This window comes from Bombus flavifrons, chromosome 8 (assembly GCF_040668555.2).
Source record: "Bombus flavifrons isolate JBK064 chromosome 8, iyBomFlav1_principal, whole genome shotgun sequence".
Classification (NCBI taxonomy): domain Eukaryota; kingdom Metazoa; phylum Arthropoda; class Insecta; order Hymenoptera; family Apidae; genus Bombus; species Bombus flavifrons.
The window spans coordinates 16,032,778-16,059,453 of record NC_138449.1 but is presented as its reverse complement, the minus strand read 5'-3'; the positions used below and the strand labels follow the sequence as shown (position 1 = coordinate 16,059,453).

Genomic DNA, 26,676 nt, shown 5'->3' with positions numbered 1-26,676 from the left:
GCCTCGTTTTCGCATCGCCGATCGTTGCTAAACTTCTAGCCAACTCGAAGTTGCCACTCCCAGATTTCTGTGATATACGTTTTCGCTGGAACACGCGTTCTTCCTGCTTTCACCTGTCCTTTTGTCCATTTTATTCGCCTTTTCTTATCTCTCCGCTACTTTTTATTCGTGCATTCGCTAAAACCTCATGTCGGTGCTTCGGCAAGACGCGATGCTTTTCATTCCTGAAATTGCCACCGCTAATAGATCGGCTTCGTATCTGGCGATTCTTGCACGGTAGGATTTCGTGCTTGCGGCTACGTTGTAGGAGAAAGAAAATCTCGGAAACGTCCACTATAAATCAGGAAATAGGATACGGGAACGATTTTGAAGGAAACGTAAAGGCGAATAGTAAATCGCGAGTCAGTTGGACAGCATAGACCAGCTATCGGCATCTCGATGTTCGGAAAAATCGAAAACGTAGAAACGAGTTTGATCTAAAGTGCCAAAACGGTGGTGGCCGCCTCGTCCTTTTATAAATTTGGACGAGCGACGCTCAACTTGGAATAGCACCTGGTTGTCGGTAAGTGGTCCGTACTACTTTTACGCTCAAGTCGATATATAATTCTTCGATAAGCTAAAGTAACGTAGTAAGCCCTTAAGGATTTTACGTGCTAACCTACTTGTAACATGCGCAATAGTTATTATCGCCTCCTTAGTGTTAAAAGGATAATCGATAAATAATTAATACGATGTAAAGCTGTATGTTCGAAAGTCTAGATACTCGTGAGTGCGACATATATAAAGAAAATGGTAAAATACTGCTGCGGCCCTGAGCGTCGCTGCATCAATTGGTAGCACCGCTGCATTAATTCACAGCTATATACTTCCTTTGGCCTCTTTCGTCGGACTTCGATCATATTCCCTCCATCGACCGTGCAAACTCGCAGAAATATCCATTGAGAATGAAAGCGACTGAAAAATTGAATAGAACCGAAAATAAAGGGCGCACGATGGAAAGTAACGCCGAAGATCGCTGTAAGTCCGAATAACCGAATAAGAATTCGAAACGCGTAGTAGCGGCAAGACGTCGGTCTTGATAACTTTCGAGGCCGGATAATTCGCCGAAGAATCGAACGCTCTTACCAGGACCCTATTCTTCCTTCGATTCCATCTGCATCCTCGAGATCGGACCGAGGGTGAGCTACGTACAATATAACGTCTCGACTCTTTCGTTCGGTTTTCATCGGACTGTTCCGCTTCGAACGCGACGGGACGCGATTATTCGTCGCTTTTGTTTCAATGTCATAAACGATCGAAACGAATCTCTCTCGTTTTCCAGTCGCGATATATCGTTCGCGTACGTTTTAATCTGACGCAGCGTTACGTTCGAGGTTCGCCTATCCGGACAGGAAAAGAGAGCAAGATACTGGCGAAAAAAAAAAAAAATTCTGGTCGTTAATAAACGACAAAAAGTAATTTTACCTTCGACCTTATCCCTCAGAGTGTGAAATATTCGATATTCGAGTTGAACGGTAATCCGAGTTCAGCCTTTTTTCCATCATTATCTTTAATATCAGCGTCGTCGCTAAGGCCATATATTCTCCTGTCATAAAATCAAATATTTTCCTTCGATAATAAGAAAAAGCCTGGATGAAAGCGCAACCGTATTTCATTGTTCGTTTCGTGGTCGCGAGAAGGAGTTGTTAAGACGCTGAAAGGCGTAACAGCGCCCATATTTTTCTCTCGTTATCGCAGCGGCTATTGTCTCGTCCGGAGATCTCGCTACTTGGTTTTTCGCTTCGCTTCGCTTCTTTTCCCGTACGACGTGGAAAAGACGACGGAAACGCGGGATGAAGCAACGGTGGTGTTCGAGCGACGTTCGGCCGGTGTTGAGATCGGCCAGGCGTTTCCACGCTACGATAAACAGCACCTAAGAAACAACGACGTGGTTTGCTTCTGTTCGGTTTCATCGAAACGGGGAATCTGGTCAAAGCTATCGAAACCCGACATCCAACTTTCTCGTTGTTATCGCAGCTGCCGTTGCCGCTTCCGTTATACGTACACACGCGTGTCCTGTCCGGTCAATAGTAATTCGCGTTTTGCATGCGCCCACACGGTCGTCTACGCTCGAACCGTATAACTCGACGACGTTGTTTCTTCCTTTCACTTCGATCGCCCGTTGTTTTCACGCTGTGCAACGCCTGACTTTTCCTCTTCGACGTGCATGCTCGCGCGCATAACTCGCACCCTCTTTTCGTCGTGCCTCGATGAACATCGTGCTCCGGCTACCTCTGCCAACGATTAAACCGTTATTTCCACGAAATGTTGTTCTCGCGATTAACCTCTGGCTGCCTGCTTTTTCCTCCCTTCTCCGGATATCCCGATAAGCTGACGCGTAATCTTCGTATACGACGTGTATATAAAGTCGATTTTTATATCGCAGAATATTACTCGTTCATCGTGAAATTTATAGGCAATAAAACTTTTATTCGAAACGTTGTGAAATCCTTTCTTTCGAAGTTCGTGGCTTTTAATTCGTATTCTACACGGTGAAAGGGCTATGTGTCAACTAGGAACGACAAGCACGCGGTGGACGCGTTAAAGATGGGTTCTGCGAGGCGATAGATCTTTATTTAACCTTCCGTTGTACGCGGTTATTCGATGAGCGAACGTACGTAGAAGAATTTCAGATTTCACCAGCGACACGTTACTTCGTTAGGGCTACCAGGTGTTCCATGGATTAGTCGCGAGCCCTGCGCGTTGCACCGGTCTCCCATCGTCGAATAAACGATAGCTTTTACGACTTTCGTATAAATTCTGTTTTCCTATTTTTTTTTTGTCGAATAGCGGCCGAGTTTCCTATTCCTCGTCGAATCTTACATCGATCTTCGAGACATTTTCCGAGAGAATGTTGCAACTTTTGAAACGTGCTGTACATCGGTATAAAAGACGGTGTTGCACAGCAAGGACCCGAAGAAGGTTTCTATTTTAAAGAGGAGTCTGCGGCCGAGAAATTATTTACGGCGCGGCCCATTTATTTTTGCAGTTACGCCTCGAGTGGAACTCGGTGAAGGTGGCCGTTCCTCTGCCGTTCAATCAACCGGGATGGTTAATTTAGAATAGTCTCCGACTCGTGAGAAATGGGTTTTATCGAAATACCGTCCGACAGGTACAGTCGCGCTTCGATAAAAATGCTTCGAGTCGGAATGCATCGGCGATCGGCCGTGTACGGAGCCCTGCCTTGACGGATATCCTCCGTCCGGAGGAAACAGAGACTCGGAGCAAGATGTTTCGGTCGAATCGATCTGAAAACGAAGCCGTTTCTCGGGACGTTCGACGCGAGAAATGCCGTCTCTTAAGCGCCCGTCTGCGTGTATTTCTTCCTGGCGATTTAAATCGTAAGCCTAGCAGCGTACTTTCCAGTCGCTTTGTTTACAAAACGAAGATCGCACGGTGGAAAGCAAAAGAGTCTCTTCGAGTGTTGCTTGAAAAAACGAAATTTGATCTTGCAGCTTTGCTGTTTAACGTACAAGGAGAATTCACGGACGTACGTACGCCGAACGAAACGTTTAAACAACGTTTAAAAAAAAAACTGTTATCTTTCCATTATCCAGAAAAGTTACTCTTAAAAGGGATATTGTAACGTAAAAAATAAACGCCGAGCTAAAATGCCGAATGGCAAACTTGCTCTTCCATCGGAGTAACTTAATATTCCACAACCGCGAACCCTACGACCCCAAAGTGGACCTACTGTCTCTATAGTATTCTCCTTACAACGTCAAAGGTACAAGGAAAATCACGAAAAACTGTTTCAACCTTCGATTGACCGAAACCGTCGCGCGATCCCATCGAAATGATCTTTCGTCCGAGCGATCGTTCAAACTTGCTCTCGTCTTTCGAAGAACGATTCGAGCCTCGAACCGTAGACGAATCGAACCGGCTGGGACGGAATCGGTGCCTCTCACACAGGTCTCTCTATCGTTACTCGAAAGCGTCAACGATCGTTGGCAAAGCCACGAGACACGTTCCTATCCGATCGATCGAGAAACCAAGCGACCGTTCTCGTCGGCGCGACGGTCGGGATTGCGGCCGTCGAGCGTGTAACACAAAGGCGGCTACGAGTACGAGTCGCAGGATCGATAACGCCTTTAGAACGCTACCGGACATGTACGTGGAACGAGGCGTAGAACGCGATGACCAACGGCGTAGAGGCTGGCCGCGTGACCCTTCGACACGAGCTACACCGGAGTCGCTACACCCCGTGCGGATAGAAGGCAGCGAAGAGGGAAAGACTCGCTTGGTCTTGGGTCTGGCAGACCCAATACGTATCTGTATTTACCTACGTACGTACTTACGCAAAACCGGAGAACACCGTAGGAGAAACGTCGTATGGGATTATTGAGCACCACTGGCTTCTACCTGGTCGTTAATAGGAGAGCGGAGAGCACGGAATGTCCTCGTAAAAGCGAGCGAGAGGGACGGCGAGATTGAAGGGGATAGACGAGGAGGACACGGATGGCGGGCTGGTGTTTAAAGAAGGACACTCGATATAGGAGGCATTGTACCCGGTTACCGTCAGCCGTTCCAGGTGCTGGAGGGCAGTCGGCTCTCGCCACGGGACGGGCATATACGCTTGCATTTCCTTCTCCGCGCGAACGAAAAGAATCGTCGTCGTGCCTCGTCGATCGCACGCAGCGACGGCCGCGTGTTTCTTCGAGAGGAGAACGCCGGAGAAGACAGAAGAGAAGCGACGCGCGGCTTTTGCCGAGTTTCTCTAGCCACTAGCCAGCGAAACGGACCGATCGTCATCGCGGTCGTGGTCGTGGTCGTGGTCGTGATCGTCGTCGTGGTCGTCGTGTGTCTGCACCGGGAATCGGGACGCACAGCCGGCGAAACGCGCGCGAGTGGGAGAGGATCGACGACGAGAGAGAGAGAGAGAGAGAGAGAGAGAGAGTGAGTGAGCGAGCGAGTGAGAGAACGAGAGGGGGGGGGAGAAGAGAGCGAGACCGAGTAAAAGGCAACAGGGGGGAAAGAGAGTCGAGGAGAGAAAGAGAACGAAAGAAAGAAAGGAAAATAAGGAGGGAAGAAGCGACAGGGACGGCTGTGGATCGTGTGCCGCTCTGCAGTGCGACATTCGACGACAACACACGCTCGTTGCTTCCCGTCCCTTCTACGGCACACCGAGTGCTAATCAACTTTCGTACACACGCGCGCTCCTCCGCGTCTCCTTCGGTGATTCCGCTTACGGACCCGTGCTCTCTTCACCGCCTTAAAAACGCCGTTTCTCTTTGTTCCCGCGACTCCTTCGACCTCGACGCTGCTCGAATCCGCGAGTCGATCGGACGTTGTACGCTCGTCGATACGCTCGCGCGAGCTTGTCTCGCGTATACGTATATCATATACGTAGAGGAAAGTTACGTGACTGTACAAGGATCGAGGGGAACGTTCGTAAGGGCCGGTTTCTAACGACGCGGTTTTCACTCCGATCGAGACGGTAGTTGCCTTCGCGATGATCGATGTGGTGAAGAAGTGAAACGACGACGCGTTCCAAGTACGATAGGCGGAGGTATTTCAGGATTTCGTGAATCGATTTGCGAGAGAAAGGGAAAAAGTAGAGCGACGGTCGACGCGTTTTTCCCCGCGCGTCAGAAAATCCGGCGGTTTGTAAACAGAAAGAGAGAGAGAGAGAGAGAGTCTCGACGAGTCGCGAAACGAGCAGACGCTTCTACTCGCTTTTATCGACGATCGTTTCAACGTGCGAATCTTGCGCGAAGAAAAACGTAATCCGACCGGCCGAGTGCAGTGTTGGCGAGACGCGGAGGCATCGACGGAGGAGGATGTGCAGGAGGTCGGCCTGGTGATACAGCCTGGTCGATGTCTTCCGGGCGACGGTCACGTCACGGACGGGATGCGAGACAAGAGCCACGTGAATGTTGTACGCCGTTGAACCTTCCTTCCCGCCAGGCGAATTATTCTGGATCGGCATGGAACCTGTGAAAGCCAAGTACGTAGTTTACATACATCAGCTAACTGCAGGAAATTTCGGAGAGTTTGAGAAACTTGTCCGCCGCCTTTCGTCCACGATCTACGTTGCTTTCCGCTCGATATTACATCGCCGCGATGCCTCGTCGACCAGTTCGCATTTCCAAACTAACTTCGAGATCGTTGTTTTCAGTTTGTGCGCGTTATACGCACGATTCGGAGACTGGGACGGAGACGAGCGATATCGTAGAAAGCCGCGTTTTCACTGACGTCGACGTCGTTTTTTCGTGCTTTTGTTTTGTTCGCAGTGTGCTGTACTTCCTTTTGAGTAAACAAGTTCCGTTACGTCCTTCCTTTACCGACGCACCGACGTACCATATCGATGTATCGTTTACTCGCGCAAATATCTCTTTATTACAATTATCAACGATAATAAGTCGCTTTTCCCTTATCTTATCCTCTCTTCTTTTTAAGCTCAAAGTTTTCGCTCGAATATTTACAACGAGATCTTCCAGTTCGTAAATTCTCAGATTCTTATTCCCGTGCTTCTCGAACGATTTTCCTCTTTACACGAACAATTTCCTTCCAATTTGTTCCTTCTACCGTGATTTTATTTCTCTCTGCGTCGCGCTTAACTAATCGTTTCGACCGAGCAGAAATCTCTGAATGAGAAATGGCGCCAAACGTTCCTCGTAGTCTTCACCTTCGACGGGTTTTTCAATCGACGCGCTTTGCGTCGGTCACACGCCTGTCCGATTTCCAAATTTCTATTCGACACGACGTTACCGTTTTGAGCGCGGACAACCGTGAAATGGAGTTTACGCCGGTCGCGACGAATGGAGCTTACGTCGATACCATTGCCAGGCAAAATCGCAAGAAACGTCGTTTTCCCGATATCTCCCCTCGCGAAGAAATTCGTAAATATTTCGTGACTCGGTTCCACGGCCATCGATCCATTGGAACTGGGAAATACGCGGAAAAAGTCAATCGGGAACGAGCCGGCCAAATAGAAAGGGGGGAAATGGGAAAAATAATCGTCGTTGTTCGACGTTTTCTTCCCGATGGTGGAGTTGCTCCGTTGTAGGATAGAGCCTTCTTCGTGCTCGAATAAATTTCTTTCTTCTGTCTCCAATGATAACGTAGTACGAAAGGGTCTTCCAAAGTGAATTTTCCGTATCGTTTCAGGTTTTTATATCTATCATCTTCCATAATCGTAGCGCGCGTCACGAAACGTACGGTAGAAATGTTCGTCTATCGCTTTGTCGTCTGATACGTCTCGCGATCTTTGCGAAGGTCACAAGGCGTAGTAGGAGCGAAAACCGGGACGCGCGTCTAATGGCTCGAATCTACGTAATTTGTCGCTAGCTATCTACGCGAGTCGCAAAATTCCCATTTACGATTAACTTACGTGCGAACAGGCTCGATAAAATTACCGTCGCGATCGTTATTATCGCGTTTGTAAAGCGCGGTAGCAAAACGTCGTCTCTGATCGGATATTGTGCGCGTAACGGCAATCGAATACGGTCACGCGGTTCGTACGGCTGAATCGAGCTCGGCAAATTCGCTGCGCGACATCCCCGCGATACTTTGGAAAATTGAGTTTTCCACGACGCGTTGATAATCGAAATGTCGCCGCTCCAATTTTCGTCGCAATCGCGTCAGTTCCGCGAATGGGCGTCAACTTTTGTACGCGTTTCGACGACGCTTCCTCTGTCGAAGGACTCTATCTGCGATTAACCGCGTTCGAGTTCTCGTTTACTATATTCTTCTTTGAAACGGTATCTTCGTCTCTTTTTCGCCGTACGACTATCACGGCAGAAACAACTTGGATTTCGCGTACGTTGGATCGACCACGACCACCGGACAATGCACGTTGCCAACGCTATTCAAACAGACCTGGGTACATACTCGTATTTGCTTATACCTCACCGTCGGAGTAACGATCGCAGCCTGACCGATCGATCCGACGATCGTAGCATAAAGCTACCGTCGACAGACGCGATCTGTCGCTTCCAGCCTCGTCTACCTTTTATATTCCGTTCGTTCGCGTCTTTCGTCGTCGCCCTAAGCGCTAGAACTCGCAACTCGGTACGCCGATCGACGATCGGAACGATGAAGTCGAGACGCGATGCACGGAATATGCGAAAATCGAAGCAAGGCGCTCGACCTTCGGCAATAAAATTGGGTCGTTTGATTCAGGGAGCGTTCAACGCGTAAAACGCTCTCTGACGTGTTAACTACCGTCGCGTTGAGGAAATTAGGCCGCGACAAAGCGCGTGGTTTACGCGATGCGCGCTACTTTGAATCGATTCGTCTTATCCTATGAAACCAAGGCGTATATGCGATGAAACGACGCGCGATACATCTTGTCCAAAGATTCGGAGTAAAAATCGGTTTGCGAGAGTTGACGATACGAGACGTAGGATAGACATGGAAATAAATTTCTTTCTATCGTCTTTCGTATGAAACAAGGTTTACTCGCAAATATCGAAATACGTGGCTTTCACAGATACGGAAGGGTTAGTATTCTTCTGGCGGAATATCGTATCCAAAGGTTTGCGCGTGGGTGGATACGCGGAAGTTGGTTCCGATCGGTGGCTACCGGAGTTGCAGAAACTCGCTTAGAAAGCGCACGATTGCTCGAATGTCTGCGCTTCTGTTTCACGATTGCCGGAATATGGAACGTTTGGTAGTTGGAAGACTTCTCTGGCGGAAGGAACGTAACTTTTGTAATATTCGCTAGAGTTCCGTAGTTACTTCCAAGACGAGCTTCCTTCTAAAACAACGGATTTAAAAATTCAGTTTGTTCCGTGTTCTGGTCGAATAACATTGTCTACGACGACTTTCCAGTCCGTTCAAACAATAGAAAACGTTCGTCGCTACTCGCGACTTACTTTCCCCCCATTAGTCTCTTTCATTTTGCAACGCGAGGTAACACCGTTTCCGCGTTAACGTCCTTCCGCGTAACGAGGCTCGCTTCGACCGACCGTCGTCCTTCCCTCGGTGCTCTCGCTCGAACAGACGAGAAGAAAATTGCTGAAACGAAGTCTGAATGGAGTAAACGAGACACGTAATCTGTTACGAAGGAACGGAACATCGCTGGGAAGAAATGACAACCGATAACCGAGCGTATTGTTGCTGTCGTCCTTTCGGATTTCTGGGTCTTCGTTCGACGGTAGATCAAATTCCCTCGATAAATCTCTCTGTACAAACCGATTTCTCCGTACAAATCTTTGCACAACGACGCGTGACATTTCCATTAGCAAAATTCGTAACGAGATCGCGAGCGAAGAAAACTGAAATTGTTAGTTTCTTGGACGATAACCTTGGAATCTCTGCTTCTCTTCGTACTCAACGGCCAAAGGTTTGTCCGTGGTAAGCTTCGCCGGCGAAAATATCGCGTGATTTTGAGCACGTTGCAGGATAGAACGAATCGATTGGCATTTTCTCGCAGTTAGAACGGCTCTATAGCGCCTTATATCAAAGTCGTAACGATATTATATCGTGATATCACCTGGATCGATGGAGAAACGGGGCCACGTTGCAAGGGAAAGATAGTTGCATCAGCTAAGATGCGGTTGCGTTACGGCATCGTGTGAAAGTTTAGCTATTCGCACGGTGAGCGTAACACGGATGACATCAGAAACCGGATCGTCTCGAATCTCGATCGAAAAAGTCGATTTCACTTCCGCGTAGATGAATATCCTCCGTGTAGATCGTCCGGTTTGTTCTTTCGTGCCACGTCCGCGTCGACCGTGTACACTCGTGCGTAGTCGGTAAATGCTATTGCCCGTCGATCGCAGTTTTATGCAGCGGGACGATTCTTCGGGTTATATTTACGACTATGGCGTGCGTCGACTGGGTACGTCTTGCCTTGTAATAATCGTTCGAGGCACGGTGCGTCGCGTGAAACTCCATGCAACGACACTCGTCGCCGCGATAGAGAATGAAAAAAACGAACAGACGTAGATATATCGTACTACGCTGGCAGGGTAAATTTACTTTGAATTTACTCGTCCGACGGATAGAACGATTTCTGTAAGAGTACACCCGGCTAGAATTTTCCACTCTTGGAAACGATTCTCATTTTAAAGTCGTCGAGCTTGACGTTACGGTAATAACTGGAATTACAGAGAGACAGAATACTTTGCTTACCACGGATATAACGCGACGAATGAGTTAACTGTTCGAGAATCTTACCTTCTCCCCGGTCAGTGCTCGTCCTTTCCCGCGCTCGGATCGAGTTCCCTTTCGAATTCGAATTGCAACAGGATCTCGTGCCCGTTATCTGGTTATTACAGCGCTGCGAGGTACGTACCTATGCAAGCAGCTGGTTCCCCGGTGAATTTAAACACGGTGAATATTAAGTCAAATCGCAACGAAGCCTCGTGCACGCGACGATCGTATCGCGGTGCGAACTAACGTAAGGCAGCACGCGTCGCAAGTGGTTCGCAAGTGGCTCCGTAACTCCGTAGACTAGATGAATAGAGCGTGTCGAGAGACTTCGTCGAAAGGTTATCCTTTGCTCTGGTCTTTCTTCGCTTCCGCATCTCCTGTTTTCTATTTTCTATTTTCTATTTCTTCCTTTTCGTCGCATCTCTTCCCTCGCTGCATCCTCCCGCGTTACATACATTTATATTCCTTTTAAATTCGTCCAAGCGCCGAAAGTCCTTGGTCGTTGGAACGATAAAGAGTAGGTATATTCGGGAAGAAAACGGCGAACGAACTTCAAAATAGTACTCTTAAATAGAGGCTTGGCGAAGATCGAGTGAAATCGAAGCCCTCGAGGCTTCCTCCGGTCGTTCTTTCGTAGATAGGAAATAACAGATCGAAAGGTCGACGCCGCGGGGTCTACGGCACAGTCGTTTACGACGGTAAACTCTCGTAGAATTTAAAGGGACGTAAAATTTTTACGAACCGCCACGCGTACGATTCGACGAATCATCCTTCTCCCTAGGTACGAAATAAGCATCGAATTATACCACGGTTTACGACGTTGAATTATCAGCACCGTTACGAACCGTTGGCTCGATTCGATCGAACTCTTCCTCTCAGTCGACTCGATTTTTCCGATTGATCCTGTACCTTCCTCGATCGGAAGTACCATTCGGGAATATATTCCGGCGAACGATCGTTCGTAAGCGGATTTTTATCGTTTCTCAAGCTTTTTTCTTTGCGTTACGGTACGACGTAATCGAGCATCGAGGGTAAACGGTCTTATGGTTGCAGAATGGCTCCTACAGGGATGCCCCCAGTCACCGGTGTTCTACAGCCACCCACGGGATCGACTCTGTCAGGGAGCACGATTACAAACTACAAGAAAAGCTGGTGGAGAAGAGTGGCCTCCTGCTTGGCGTTTCTTGCCGCTTTTTCCACTGCCATGTCCTTGCTCCTCGTTTGGAGCGAGGCCGCGGCCTTGAGGTAAGTTTCTTCGTACACGAAGCTAAAAACAGGAGGAAAAGAGTATCCGGTCGTTGCTCGTTTTCTGCGAACGCTTTAATCTCGTTTGTCGCTCCGTTTAGTACGTTTAAGAAATATGAAAGTTGATCTTTAAAATTTAAGTACGGTTCCTCTCGTACCCTCGTTGTCCCGTACCTTAAAAGCGTAAATATACCCGCGTACAAATTTTACAACGCCGTAAAATGGAAAACTCCGATACTTCTGAAGCTATCGTCACCATCCCCGTTAGTCCAGCGAGAATGTTTAGTATCTCTCTCTCTCTCTCTCTCTTTCGATATTCTGTATCCCGTTCGTCGAAATTTACAGCAATTCACATTGTCAATTTATGGCAATCAGGGAAAAACGAACGACAAATCGCGAACCGTATCGCTGATTTCGATTGATGTCTACCACAATTACGCATGCGTGTTGGTCCATCGCGAAACCGACCGGTCGTCTGGCCATTTTTCGAGCTCGTTTATCGTAGAAAGTTAAATATTTGGTCGCAGGCTTTCATCGAGATTCGAGTGACAAAACACGGGTAATCCGGATAATTGATAAAGATCGTTTCAACTGTTATTAACGCCGATTGACGAGGTATTTGTGTAATTTGGCTCGTAATTTATACTTTTATGACGCGATTCGTCTCGCAGGCAAAAAAAGAAAAAAAAAGAAAAAAAAATATACTTTACAAACGCGACGTACAAGTTGTTTGCCTTCGAGCGAGATACGATTAATTACGTCGTTTCGTTTTGACGACGTTGCATCGTTTTCCATATAAAAAGTAATATTGGCGTGTAAATGCCAGAGTAGATAAAAAAAATGTATGGAAACACCTTTGATACCTCGCGAGTAGTCGATATCGTTCGAGACGCATGAAACAGCCAGTCCCTGATCTCTGGAGATCTACAGAGAGCACGTTTCCAGTCGCGTTAAAGAAATACGATTGTTTAAACGAAGTTAATTACTAGGTCACTCGAGACGATTATCCTTTCCCTCGGAGCCTCGTGACAAAGGCCGCTCGACACGGGTCTTTCAAAGAAAGAACGTTCAACGTTTACTTGAAACAGGATCGCTATTAATATCGAACGTTATTAATTAATCAACGTAATTAACTCGCTGTGCTCGTTTGAATTTTAATCTCGAGCGTCCACGAGTTACGTACCTGCATCGTGCTCGAAAATATTTGCATATTAAAGAGCTCGCATTCTTGGCGATCGTCTACGTATACTCGGGTCGTTTCATCGTTGACTCGATGCAACGGCGGAACGTAACAACGGTAAAATAAAGATAGACGCGGATGACGCGAATAACGTAGCCCACGGTAATCGCGATTCATCGTCGGATCTCCGAGTTCCAGCGAATCAGATTTTACGCTAAATCCGACATGTACTCAACTTCCGCGCAAGAATCGAACGATCCGTCTAACGATACGTTCGACCGATTGTTCGAAACTTTTACGAAGACTTTGATTTTCGAGCTTCGACGTCCGTGCCGTCGCTTCCTCGATAAGCAAACGGGTATAGACACATTCGCGGAGGCGTTCGAACGTCCGTCAATAGAACGTACACACGGCCTAAACGAGAAACAGTTCATCAACCACGTGTGTACATGCCGGGCTTAATAAGAGCTCGGACGTCCGTGTGTACTTACGTTAAAGCGGACGTTTCATTGCAGGAGGCAGGCGTTCGACGCCAACATGACCAGGGACTACGTGTTGAACAGCGTCTCGATGGACAATCCTGAATTAGTCGCGTACATCAGAGAGGTTCAATTGAAGCCGACCACGCAGCAGGATCCGTCGAACGCCACTCAAACCACGGAGGAGAGGTACGTGGCGGGTCTGACCGAGGGAAAACGCGAGGGCGTGTACGTGGAGTACATCAGCAGGGTAAGGAGAGATCTTTCTCGTTCGTTTGGCCGACGACGGCCACGAGTGCCGTCAGCTAATTTACCTCCAAGCTTGATTTCCTCCCGAGTTTTAATAAGCGGCGAATATCGGTCAAAGTAGGAAAATTTGTTTCCCCGTCGAGCTTCGTCTCGTAGAGATCTTATTGTCTTATTATAGGAGTGAGCGAGGAATTCAAGCGGTTTCATGTACTTTTTGATTATTTTAACGCGATATTTTGATTCGGCACTCGGCTAGCTAGAATAATATTTAAGTAGCGCGTATATTTAAACGGGACTATATTTATCGAGTCGAAATTTCAGTCAGAGCACTCGACGACTAATTGAATTTCTACCGAATAGAACTACCGCTAACAAGGAGATGGCACGAAGCAGTTGGCTGTGCGCGCGTTCGATGCTTTGGGTCGACGATAAAAGAGCCTGAAAAGGATTCGAACGCGTCGATGCGGCTTTATTAATTTCCTTTATTTTTATCAATTTCTTACGTCTGAAGTATTTTCGTTGGAATTTTCGCTCTCGAAGTGGTGAGCACGCGCGACGGTAGTCGGAGAAACGAGTAGGTGGAGAAAAGATCGCCTGTCTAGAATTCGGATACGCGGATAATATATTATCGCGAGATTTATTTAAGAATTATACGAATTATTTCCTCTCGCAGATAGGTGCCATTTCCAGTACGGCTTGGTTGGAACGTAACTTAAGTTGGAGAGGCGTTCTGATCCTGACCGATCCCAGAAGCTTCTTCGAGGCGCACAGAAGCACCAGAAATCCAAAGACCAGAGTTCTTCACGCTTGCCTCAGTACCGACAAGGATACCAAAGAAGTGAGCGTATTTTCGAAATGTTCTTTGACTCGTATCTGTTCCACCGATCCAGATAAATCTCGTTAATTATCTACCTACAACGACACTTTTATCTCTACGCGAGCTCGTTCTAATTTCAGATTACCTATCATCAAGAATCCGAGGTTCAAGTTACCAAATTGGGCGAAGGGCCGAATAGCCTCGTGTCGTCGGACGAAGGTTTCCCGACCACGAGATTGAAATGCTTCCCTTTGTACAGCGTTTTATTGGCGTACAGTGCCACTACCTTGGATTACCTGAGTCTAGATAGTCCGGATGCGCAAGACAGTCAGGTAACCGTCGTTAGGCATTTCCGTATTTCCGAAATTCCGTATCCAATACGTTTTACGATATTTTCTTCTGTCTGGACGGTCAGGACGAGACCAGAGTGGATCGTTACCGTCCAAAGAAAATATTTTCTTTTCACGCTGATCGTGTTTGTGCAGGTTCTGGACACGATCCCCTGGGAGACCACCAGGATATCCGTAGTGTCTATTCGCTGGAGTCCTCACCATAGCGAAACCGAGACGAAAAGCCTGATCGATAAGATGACTAGCAGACGATACAAGCTGATGTACACGACCGACACCGCAAACTTGATCTTCTTGTACAACGCGTTGCTTAAGATTTGAACATGCTTGACTAGGCTTGCTTTCCACCGACACAGCACCGTTCTACGTTCCTTCGTGCGTTTTTAAACAAACACACGGGCTCCAACAGCGATGAGAAATATCTTTCTTTCGAGTAAATGAAAAATTGTTGGCGGAACGGCGTTCGTGACTTTCCTTTAACGATCGAACGAAATCTGGGTCGTCGAAACGATTCTCGCTTCGTCGTCGAATCAAAGGGGACACGAACTCCGTCGTCGAAAGTACCTTTTATTTTCTATAAAAATATGTTTCTTACCGAGCGTGTGCGTATCGGTTCGTAGAACGGCCAAGATTTTTCGTTTTCGTCCGTTTGTATACATCGATACGCGTCTAGTATCGACGAACAGACTAGCCGTTTCTTCGTTCTTCGTTTATCTTTTTTTCCGCGACAAAGACTGAGTCGAGAGTTATTTCCCCGAAGTATAGTTATCCACAACGACGCTGATCGACCAGAGTCTCCGGCGTCGAACCTCCTTCCGACGTACGATTCAACGATCGATCGATCGTCGTTTTTGGCGCGGACAAGCTCGTACGCGCTTTGCTTTACGGCGAACGAAGGAAAAGAATCTCAAGAGAAACAAGCGTATTTAGTTTCGTATTTTCGTATTTTAGCGTAGATTCGTTTTAATCTAACGTCGAGCCAGCGTCGGATCAGGACGATACTGGCACGTTTTACGAATAACGTAGACTTTATTTTGTCAAAGATCGACAGCATCGTGATCTACTAGTACCCACCAAAAACGATCGTTACTCGCGATTTAACGAACGCTGTCACAGTGATAATGGATTTGATTACCTACACCACGGGCCTTATTAGCACGTAAGTCGATACTTAACTAAGCTATACTAGGATACGATACGAACTGGTTGTCCTCTGCTCCTTACCAAGGGCTGCTCTGCCGTGCCCCTTTATCGAGTCTTTCGTAGGATCCCAGCAGTCGTTGCTTTTACGACCAGGATAAAGTAGGTTCTTTATTGTAGGGCGGGAGCGGGGGGCGGGGGCGGCGGCGGCGGCGGGCGGCGGGCAGGGTTTCCAAGTTACTCGACACCAATCATATTCGAGCTCAAAATTGCCATCTGCTCGCTTTCTTTATTGATTTTTCACGATGGTCCTTGCCGTTCTTGGCCTACGGCTTATTCTCCGACCCGCAAGCAAGCGATCGCTTTCCTTCTATTTTCTCTTAGGATACGGATACGGTCGTTGGCCACCTTTTGCCATTTTGTACGAAAGACCTTCGCGTATCTCGTGAAGTTTGCCGTTCCGAGAAACGAAAAAATTCCACCTAGATAGGAACGTTCTTCGAGTTGAAACGATTTCTTACGCTTCTTGCGAAGACCGCCGTAGGAGCGGAGGAACTCCGGTGGTGCGAACGCGTCCAGCGTGGCGCTTTCAGCAAAACGATACCCGATTACAGGGAGCGCGATTACTTAGTTACGCTGTTCTCGCGATAAACTTAGCAGGGTTTATCGGTCGTCTGGCCATGGCCACCGGTGTCGAGCAAATGGCAATTTATTTTCGACCAGCGTCTCGTCCGATGGTTTCGATCGAGGGAAACGGATCGTTCCTATTTCGATGGAACGTTCGTTGTTCGCGATGTTCGGCTTGTATTCGGCCAGATACCACACACGGTATACGATAATACGCCTTACGACCTATGACCCGTCGCTGTCAGTCTGGTCGAGAATTACGAGCTGCGCTTGCAATTATCCGACATATAGGCGCACGTACGCACTCGTACACGCACTCGTACGGGTTTCGCTCGTTTGTACTTACGTTATCGGAGGTCTGCCAACCACCGCCTCCCTGATCGTCCAGTCGAGAGATGCGTCCTCTTCAGCTGTTTTCTTTTTTCTCACCTCGAAAGCACCCCGAGAACAGGATGTTTGTAACGCGTGTTATTTCGTTCCGAGGGAAGCGGACCGATTCTTTCGGAGAATGATACACGTGGATATTTTGGAAATTCGTGTTTTTTTTATATTCTAATGAAGAAAAGTGTATTTTTGTTTTTTAAAATAAAATTAGTAATTTTGAAAAATTACTGTCTTCGTTAAGCTTCTCACCCGTCCTCCGCTACTCGTGGAAAATTTCGTTCGATAGACGGCGCTAATTGCTCCATTCTATGGCCAGAACCACGCCAATTCTCACTTCTTTGTCTTCCGTGGGAAAAGTTTACAAGGTCCGTTCTAATAGTAAAGTGGCAAACCACTAAAGTAAAGTTAACAGAGACGCTACTTGTATCGTACTGTTTGCACGTTCAAGGACCGAGCTCCTATCGCACGCGGCGAATGCATCGGAGAAAATATGGCAATTTAGCGACAAATCGCGCGGATCATATTTTTAATACGCCTTCTACCGCCTTCTACCGCACCGAGAATCGTCTCGACGGTCTCGATGGTCGCCTCGAGCGTTCTACGAAGAAGATAGAACGACGTAGCTCACGAATGTTTCTACGGTTTGCAATTCTCGTACGTACGCTTGAAAGGTAGTGGAAGAAAACGGAGAACCGTCTTGGAAACGCTATACTTGACTTTTCCCAGCGATTTCTTTTTCACCGAAGGAACAATTACGATTCGATGTGGAAGGTTTTCGATTCGTTGAAAACACGGATCGAAGATTACGATCCTTCTTTAACGATAGTCCTCCGTGTGCTTTACGAATAATTTACAATCGTCGGGAGTTCGATCGTCCAAGTTCGCGCGCAAACAAGATTTCGGGAGGAAATTTCGGGAAGAGAAATTCTCATTGCGAGAAATTTCTTGGGAAACGTGGAACGCTCCAGCGATCCGTCATCCCGACGAAATACTTGTCAGAGGGAAAAGGCGATTTGCCGGTTGTTTCATTAAAATGTTCTTATCACTCACCGTATTATTACACATTTATCTACGTCGTGGATCGTCGTGAAATTTTATACGTTGCCTCTCGCGACACAAGCGGAGAAAATTACCGTCGGATGCAGCATCATCCAGGTCAGCTGGGATCGCGTCATTCAACGTATAATTACTTTTTCATTAGCCACGTAGAAAACGTAGAGCGGAAGAGGTTCTATCTCGCCGACATCATCCTCGTTGCCTTTCCTACGTTTTAATTAATTAACTTTTCGCCAGACCACGCGCCACTTCTCATTTTGACTTTTCGTTACCTTGTTGCGGCACGCGATCCGAATCGATCACCGGCAAGTGGGTCAGCCCACGAAATAACACGGTTTTCCCTGGAAGCGCGCAACAAGGCAATAAAAACTGGCCAGTCGTTCGCTCGCAATAAATTCCGAGTTAGCGAACATGAACTCCGAGATGGAAAGCTGTTACATTCTGGCGGGATCGATCATTCCGACGCTTCTCCGTAAAATTGAAAATAATAAGTCGACGTAAACGAAGAAAGACTGGCGGCAAGACGTGTCGGCGATAACGAGGAAAGTTTGATTCGTATCGCAAACGTATTTCGCGGTTGGGCGTTCGTGATCGATCGCAAACCTAATCGATACCCGAGTACTTTTCTCGAGGACGTTGCCATCTAATTATTCTATCGCGAAGCTTTTTCGCGCTTCGACGCAAATTTTCTGACAAAAATGTGGCAACAAGAACGATAGAACGATCCGATCGAACCGAAATCGGAAACCAGTTTTTACAGTTTTTTAAAGCGGCGAGGTGAGATCTGGCGAAGGTGAACTTAACGGTAGCGGTTACCGCAGTTCGTTCCACTTCAAAATCGTTTAAAGGCTCGGTAAACGCGATCTTCGATTTCCGGATTTCCGTATAATAGCGTACGTTTAAGAGCGTAATTCGCCAGTCTATCGCGTTCTCAGAGCAGTTTGTTACCACTTTATTTATACGTATGTCAGTAGGATATGTGTATAGCTTTGGTAATGAACGATCAAACGAATCACAGACGAGGAAAGCTGCGCAATTGATGTTACGAAAGGTAAAAGGTAAAGGAAAATAAATTCGCGAGTGTTCGATGTTATCCTTGGCTCGATTCTACGCTAGAGAAAGCAAATGTGAAACGATCGATGCGACTCTGTCGATCTGTCTGTTAATCGATCGACGTCGCTGCAGGGTGCTTTAATTTAGATCGTGACCAGATCGCAGCGACTACCGTATATTATAGTTTAAAGCAAGATCATGGTTGGACGTTTAATCACGGAGGGAAAATCCGATGTCGCTGATAAGTCGTCGGTTTATCTCGGAAAGTTTGCCTTCGGTAGTTTCTTTTCTTTTCTTCGGCCGTATCATCGCCGTGATAAAGATTGCAAACGGCGCGCGCAAGTGTTTCTTATCGTTTGGGATCAAACCGAGATTTATCGACGGTGCTCCTTCCCCATTCTTTTAACGAATTCCAAACGAATTAAGATAAAGTTTCACTGTCAACCGTTTGATTTATCGCGCTGCTCGTATATCACTTCGCCGCTCGCTACCGACTTCCTCGTTCGTCGCTGGACGATCAGAGTCCTCTAATTACATCGAAGCGTCTTATTTTTCACGCCTTCCAATTTACTTCGCTTCCATTTATTTCTTTCATTTTTTTCGCAGATCCGCTCGAGAAAAGGGAATAAGTATCGAGTAATGGCGATGATTCGATCGCCAAGGTGCGACGTGAGTTCTCGATTTGCGATTTACGAGCACTGTGAGAAACCGATAACGGTGATTCGACGGTGAAGTAAGCACGTCCTAACCGATCAAATCAAATCGAACCGCTTGATAAATCGACCCATTTAATTGCTTTTGTTCGCGTTTTGGCTGATTATAACGCCCCAATTATATTTCGATTAGAACGCTGTTTTCAAATATCGATAGCGGGTTTACGCTTAACGTTTACGCGCCGTTTTATCATCGATGAAACATCCATGGAATAATTTACTTTGGCCGTTTCTGCTTCTCTCGGGCATAATCGGTTTCTTCGAAACGAACTTTATCGTAAAACGGTGCCGAGAATTACGTCTTCCCGTTAATTTCCAGCGGTATCCGGAAGCGGAGCACGTCCACGTTGACGAGCTTCGTTCGAATAATTAAATTCCTGCGGTGGCTCGACCAACCTCGATCTACGAAGATAACGTATCGCTCGTCATTGGTACACGTGCCAGCGAACCAATTTATAATTGCCGAATAACGAGGTCTGCGCGGTCACCGTTCGTCGCAATTACAATCCCTACGTGTAACGGTCACGATGCGGCCAGGTACCTTTTCGTTTCGAGTTTCCCTGCAATTATGTCCAGGCTGGATGTTCGGATCTTCGCAACGGCTGACTCTTTAGACTCTCTATCTTCGGAGTTCCTTTCGGCATAAGAACATCGCGGACGGGTCGTTTAACATTTTTCCACTCGCTCGTTTCGCTTCGTGCGTTTAAACGCGCCGAGGGGCTGACATTCTTACAGCTGTTCCTGGTTTCCCGATTGAAAAATTTTAACGTCGTTATTTAAATTTCATTTTAAGATTATCATCGGTACAGGGGCTGGCAAATATACATGCCGTTATTGAAAAAATGTTTACAGAACAAAAATGTATAAGAAGAATGATCGAACGTAAATTGGTTCGTAAGTTAAAGATCAAAGCCGAGCTATAAGGTTAAAGACGGCTGTATGTATAGGAAAAAGTTAAAATTAAAGGACAATATATTTGGAAATAATTTGAAAACGGAGATTGCATCGGTGAAGATTCGAGTTTCGGCCTGGCACGGTCCTAACGCGATGGAAGAAACTAAAATTTCTGTCGATGATCGAATTGCGATTAGATCGACGACGATTCGAAACACGATCGAGTGATAACGTTGATCCATGAGGATTTTAAAGAAATCGATCGAAGAGGCACGTTTAAAAATTGTTTACCGAACGATTTACTCGGATTAATGGAAATTAAGCGCAAGCTTATGGAAAAGCGGCGATTTAAACGACACGGTAGCTATGTTTCATATTTTAACGTTTAATGAAAAGAAACGTAATTTTATCGATCAAAGAGGGAAGAATCGCCTGTTACTTGTAAAAAGAAGAAGATAAGCGTAGAAAGAATTTTTACACGTTGGTTTATGTTTTATTTTGTATTTTACAAACGACGTAAAAAGCACGATAACGCAAGTGCGCGCATTTCTTTCGAATCAAGAGAGCACGAGAAGGACGAAAATGACAAACACGTTGTGCGATGCAATCGAAACGATCGTCGCTTCGATCGCGATCGATATGAACAGATATCGATGAGCAACGTGCCGCTGCATCGGTAATTATCGTTCGGCTAATGTTGTACGTTTTTCGAATCGCAGGCTTTTAGTTAAATCGGGATTTAATTGGAATCCCCTAGCCAAACTCAGAGTCGAATATACTCTGTACGTATCGATAAACCGTCTGCGTACACGTTTGTTCGTCGAATGCAAATGAAATTGCGAATTACATCGTACGCTAGTTAACCAATGGCACAATAGTATAATCCATCGATCCAACGTCGTGTTTCCAATGAATTCAAGCAGAAGTTTCCATAAAGGGTACCACACCTTGTACCTAAATAAACGTTGCTCGTCGACGGTTGATGCTTGGAAACAGCGGCTCGCAATATTTTGCGTATAATGGAAGACGGAGGAGACTACCGTGGAATTTTCACCTGCACCACCTCGCACGACGTTTCTCTGAAAACTCAACGTATAGAAGGTACCAGCGAAATTAAGCGAAATTAAGCGAAATTAAGCGGAGAAGCGCACCACCGGCTCTTAATTGCTTCTGAAAAATCTTTCTCGCCACTTCGGCGTATAAGAGAGCGATTATAATTCGTCAGGATTGTAAGCATCGTTCTTACCTTCTCCTTTTTCTGACAGAAATTTCGATTCTTCGAAATCGACGAACGTAACCCGTCCTAACGCTCAGATTCCTCGTAAACATCGATACGTCGTCGTGATTTCTACGGCTGTTTTTTTTTTCCTTTGATTATAAGCGATAATAAACGAGACTAGTGATAATGATGGTGAGATAGTGGCGGGTGCGATATATGCTGGCCCCTCGCTGTCACCGAGATCATTCGGTTTCACTCGATCGTCTCTGCTCTATCCGAAATATGCGGTTTACCTAAAGTGTTTGTCGCGTCGATTCCAACATCGATAAACGGTGCTCGTTTTTCGCGTTGAAGGATTCGAATTTTCTCGCAGCAGAGAGGCAAAGAGAAAGAATCGAGAGAAAGAGGAGGTAAAGGAAGAAGCTCGTCACCGATTGCGATTCGATACGGTCGAACGGCCGCTCAATCGTCGAATCGCTGATTTTTCAGTAAATCGTCTCGGTCTGGTGGTGGTGGTGGTACGTGGCGTTCTTCGAGTGCAGATTCACCGATCGACCAGGGGAACGCTAATTCGAAGGAAATGGAAGGCACGGGAATGATTAATGACGCGGTCGTCCGCCAGGAGAGCAGGAAGCTGTGGCAGTACCTCGCTTCTATTTCCGGTATTTCCACGGAAACGGCCAATCCGCCTTAACCTTTTCCGTTTTCTTCCTCTTTTACTATTTCTCGCAGCTTCGTTATGCTCGTCGTAACTCGGAGTTTATCGAGATGCCAGACGTTTCGATGGAACGAGAGCGGGGTAGTTGGTAAGACAGAGTGACAGTCTCGTCGGAGCGTCGATGTAATTAACGAAGTTAGTTCGTAGTATATAATTATAAAATATAAAATATAAAAAAAAAGGTAGGTAACGTACGCGTTAGCCATTCCTTTTGACCGTTTTGAAACTTTCCATTAAAAAGTTTCAAGATTTCAAAGCTGCTCGTTTTTATCGTTCCATTTACCTTCGATTTCTGTTTGCTTCGAACTAACTTACTTGAAAATCGATTGTGTATACCCGTGGAAAAAATGACGCGATACTGATAAAACGTAGAGTGGAAAAATACACGTTCTCGTTGGAACCGATCGCGAGACAACGGAGTTACTGTTCCGCGGAGTCGGCGATTTGCGACTCGAAGATATCCTGAAAATCGTCCGGTCGGAACAACGAGTCTCTTCGATGTCCGATACCCGTCGTAAGGTCGGTCGATTATTACGGTATTTTATTTTACACGTACGAGTTGCCTCCTTCGTATTCACCACGCGCGTATTCATCACATTCGCGATACGAATTTTCTGGCAACTACTCGACGTTATCTGGCCGTGCCTCGTCGTCCGTCGACGTGACGCAATTTTATAATTGAATTTAAGTGTAATACACGAGTGTCGGTAGAACGTACAATTATCGGCAGATAATTGCGTAGTTACGTAAACCGTGAGATCGATGGACGAGCGTTAGGTGGGCGAAATAAAAGTTGCGAGTGAAAATCGGGCAGACGGTTTCGAGGAATTTTTTGAAAAGTTCGCAGTCGTTTTAACGGAAGCTTTATTTTCCAGCATGTATACTGGTGGTCGGCGTGGGCACGGCTCTGGCATGGACCTCGCCGGTGCTTCCACAGCTGTACGCAGCCGATTCGTGGCTGGTCATCACCAAGGAACAAGGTTCCTGGATCAGCTCTCTGCTCGCACTGGGAGCCATCGCTGGTGCTCTAGGTTCGGGATCGATGGCCGACAAAATGGGACGAAAAAAGTCTCTTCTTCTGCTATCCGTTCCGTTCTTGGCCTCCTGGGGTATCATCCTCGTGGCGACCGAAGTAAAGCTTCTTTACATCGCCAGATTTTTGGTCGGTATCGGCGTTGGCGCGGGATGCGTCCTCGGACCAACGTACATCTCCGAAATCTCCGAAGTCTCGACCAGGGGAACGCTGGGCGCGCTATTTCAGCTGTTCCTCACCGTTGGAATTTTCGTCGCGTTTATCCTCGGAAGCGTTCTCAACTACACCATGTTGGCGCTCGTGTGCGCTCTCATCGTCGCTTTCTTCTTGGCTACCTTCTATTGGATGCCCGAATCTCCCGTCTGGTTGGTGGTTAGTAACGAAGAATTTCTATCTTCGCAGCTTTTACGGCTACGACGTTCAGACCGTCGACTTTCACTGACGATCCGTCGATACTTTTAGAATCAAAACAGAAAGCAAGAAGCCACGTCGGCCATGTCGGTACTCAGAGGAGAGGACTACGATCCGAAACAGGAACTGAACGAGATGCAAAAGGAAGCGGAGGCCAGCGCGGGCAAAAAGCCCAGCCTGTCCGACATGGCGAAAGACCCGGTTAACAAGAAGGCTATGATCGCTTCCTTCGGTATGATGTTCTTTCAGCAGGCTTCCGGCGTAAACGCCGTCATCTTCTACACGGTGATGATCTTCGAGGCATCCGGAAGCTCGATGGCGCCGGAACTGGCGTCCATTCTCGTCGCGTTGGTTCAGGTTTGTTCGCTTTAACGTATTTCCTCGATCGATCTTCGTATCGTACGTATACGTTCGTATCGTATCGTATCTTCGGAAACTGTAAATACGGTTCTCGGAGGTTCGTGCCACTTGCGACAAACGGATCGAAGGAAACTTTTCGTCGCGGTAATCCGGTTGCCCGACAAGATCCGATTCCAGTTTCCTGCAAGAGACTGCTGTAATCCAGCCGCGAATTAACGGAGCGATCTGTTCGCGAGAGACGTTGACGGTGTAAACGTTGTTCTATGCGCAGTTGGTAATGTCAGGCGTCGCGGCGTTGATCGTGGATAGAGCAGGAAGGAAGCCGCTGCTCATGATTTCCACCGGCATCATGTCGGTCAGCCTGATCGCGCTTGGATATTACTTCCAGCAGAAAGACGGCGGAAACGACGTCAGCTCGCTGGGCTGGCTGCCGCTAGCCTCCTTGATCGTCTTCATGGTCGCCTTCTCCATCGGGTAAGTCGATTTTTCTGATTCGACGAGTTCGGATCGAACGTTCGATAGGCTTCTCGGTGGAAAGTTCGAAGTATCGACGAAAGACTTTTAAATGTCGGTCCGATGAAACGGATCTGTTATTTTTAGATTGGGTCCGGTACCATGGATGTTGATGGGTGAGCTGTTCGCCGCGGAAACAAAAGCAGTCGCCTCCAGTGTCGCGGTCATGTTAAACTGGTTGTTGGTGTTCATCGTAACGAAAACGTTCCCGATGATGAACAAGGAGCTAGGTACCGACATGACGTTCTGGATCTTCGCCGTGGTGATGGCTTGCGCCACGGCGTTTACGCACGTCTTGGTCCCGGAAACCAAGGGCAAAACCTACCAACAGATCCACGACGAACTTCAAGGTGGCCCTACCGTGGATAAATCGCTTCAACAGATGAAAGCTATCGCCTGAAAGCGATATCGATAACGATCTTAACGTTAGAAAAATATTTCCAACCTTTTCGTACGTTCGTCCACTCGAAGCGTTCGAATCGTCTTTCCGTCGCTTTTAAACGCCGATCGGATCGCGTCGTCGTATTATCGTCGATCTCGTTTATCGATCGCGCACGATCGTCGCCTAAAATCGATTTGTTATTATTTTTTCGACAAAATCACGAACAGAATCCGATCGATTTAATTATTTCGTTTATCGAGCAATCGCGCGGTGCTGTTGCGAGCAACGCGACCAAGTGCTCGAGATGCTTTCGCGCGAAATGAACGCGGACGTTGCGGTAGAGAACGCGATCGATCGAATATGCCCTCGGCTAACGCGACGCTGTTTGTCCGTTGTACAACCGTAATTTTTATTCGATCGAATTACCGACGTCCGAAAAAGCTCCGACATCGCCTCTCCCAACCATCGACGCTTTGCCTCTTGCAATTTTTATCACGTCCCTGTATTTATTGCCCGTATGAGAGCGTATCCGTTCGATACGGTGCTCCATCGTCGATTCATATTTGATCGTTGTTCTCGTAAGCAATTTATTTTCGTTCGGGCGAATCAATCGCGACGATTCGCTGTGACCCCAGCGACAAGCAGCAACACCGAGTTTCTCGTTTTTCGGTCGTTTAATTTCGTAATGTCGATCCCGCGGTCGTGGAATGTGCCCACGCCCGACATCATTATCGCGAGTGGACGATTATCTGGATGACGTTCACAATGGAAAGATTCACCGTTGCATCGTCGGGCGTTCCACGTATCTCGCGCTATCGTCTTTTATTTTACATTTTCCTCGATCTCTCGAGGATATGGATACGGCGACCGCGGGACGAGTGTCTCGTGCCGATAACCACGATAACTGCCGCGAGGCTATCGTCTAGTCTGCTGATCGAGCGATCGACGCGTAATTCTTTATAGCCTCTGTTTCTCTCTCTCCCATTTCTCCTTTTTCCACCTTTACGATACATTTTTTGACACGATCGTATCGACGAATCGTACACGACGTCGCTCTCACGGCCGTAGAACAGAAGTATCCGTTGTAAAAATCAAACTCGACGTCACGATTCACTGACTTTTTCGACTTTTTTTACCTTCTTACGTATAAGAAGATTTATAATATTAAAAATGTAAGAAGACAATCACGCTGCGTACAATAAAGCGTAAATATTAAACTCGTATGCGAGCTATTGTTCCTTTGTAATCGTTCCTCTTCGTTGTATTCGTCGGTCTTCCTTCTGTCGCGGAAAACGGAAAAAGGATAATTGCGAGTTAATCGCCGCCAACCAACGTAATCAAAATAAACGAACGAAATCACGGATATGCTCGCGAATATTTTCATACAGCGATCGTTAGATCGAGTAATTCTCGGTGTCATTAAAACGCAATCACGGCTATATGTACAGATAATCACGGTAAAAGAAATTTGAAAACGCGTATGACGTAACTTTATCCGAACGAATCGAACAGCGGCCACTTTTCTTTCGAACCAAGGTTGTTCGTGGTACTCGAGAAAGTTGGATAATGACGTCAGGTACTCGACAATCGTCCCGTTAGTCCGTGCAATTGCCTCCGTGTCTGTGTAAATATTCCGAGCAATCGGAGTGACGACGAAAAGTCGAGAAACCATCGATCGCCTACGTTACTCGATGTTCGCGCTTCGTGTTCCTC

At 47.0% G+C, this 26,676-nt stretch overlaps 2 protein-coding genes across 2 annotated transcripts; both read left to right on the top strand.

Annotated features, from left to right (window-relative positions):
- Nucleotides 1–4,257: 4,257 nt before the first annotated feature.
- LOC138182472 (protein Star) lies at nucleotides 4,258–16,833 on the top strand. The gene is made up of 6 exons (XM_069118361.1): nucleotides 4,258–5,986; nucleotides 11,194–11,385; nucleotides 13,081–13,294; nucleotides 13,967–14,131; nucleotides 14,251–14,442; nucleotides 14,596–16,833. The coding sequence occupies exons 1-6, from the start codon at nucleotides 5,913–5,915 to the stop codon at nucleotides 14,779–14,781; spliced, it is 1,023 nt and encodes a 340-aa protein (XP_068974462.1). The 5' UTR covers nucleotides 4,258–5,912; the 3' UTR covers nucleotides 14,782–16,833.
- A 4,940-nt stretch (nucleotides 16,834–21,773) lies between these two features.
- On the top strand, nucleotides 21,774–26,186 carry LOC138182719 (facilitated trehalose transporter Tret1). Its single transcript, XM_069118835.1, has 6 exons — nucleotides 21,774–21,956; nucleotides 22,036–22,208; nucleotides 23,140–23,669; nucleotides 23,760–24,065; nucleotides 24,340–24,542; nucleotides 24,669–26,186. The coding sequence occupies exons 2-6, from the start codon at nucleotides 22,127–22,129 to the stop codon at nucleotides 24,979–24,981; spliced, it is 1,434 nt and encodes a 477-aa protein (XP_068974936.1). The 5' UTR covers nucleotides 21,774–21,956; nucleotides 22,036–22,126; the 3' UTR covers nucleotides 24,982–26,186.
- The last annotated feature ends 490 nt before the right edge of the window (nucleotides 26,187–26,676 follow it).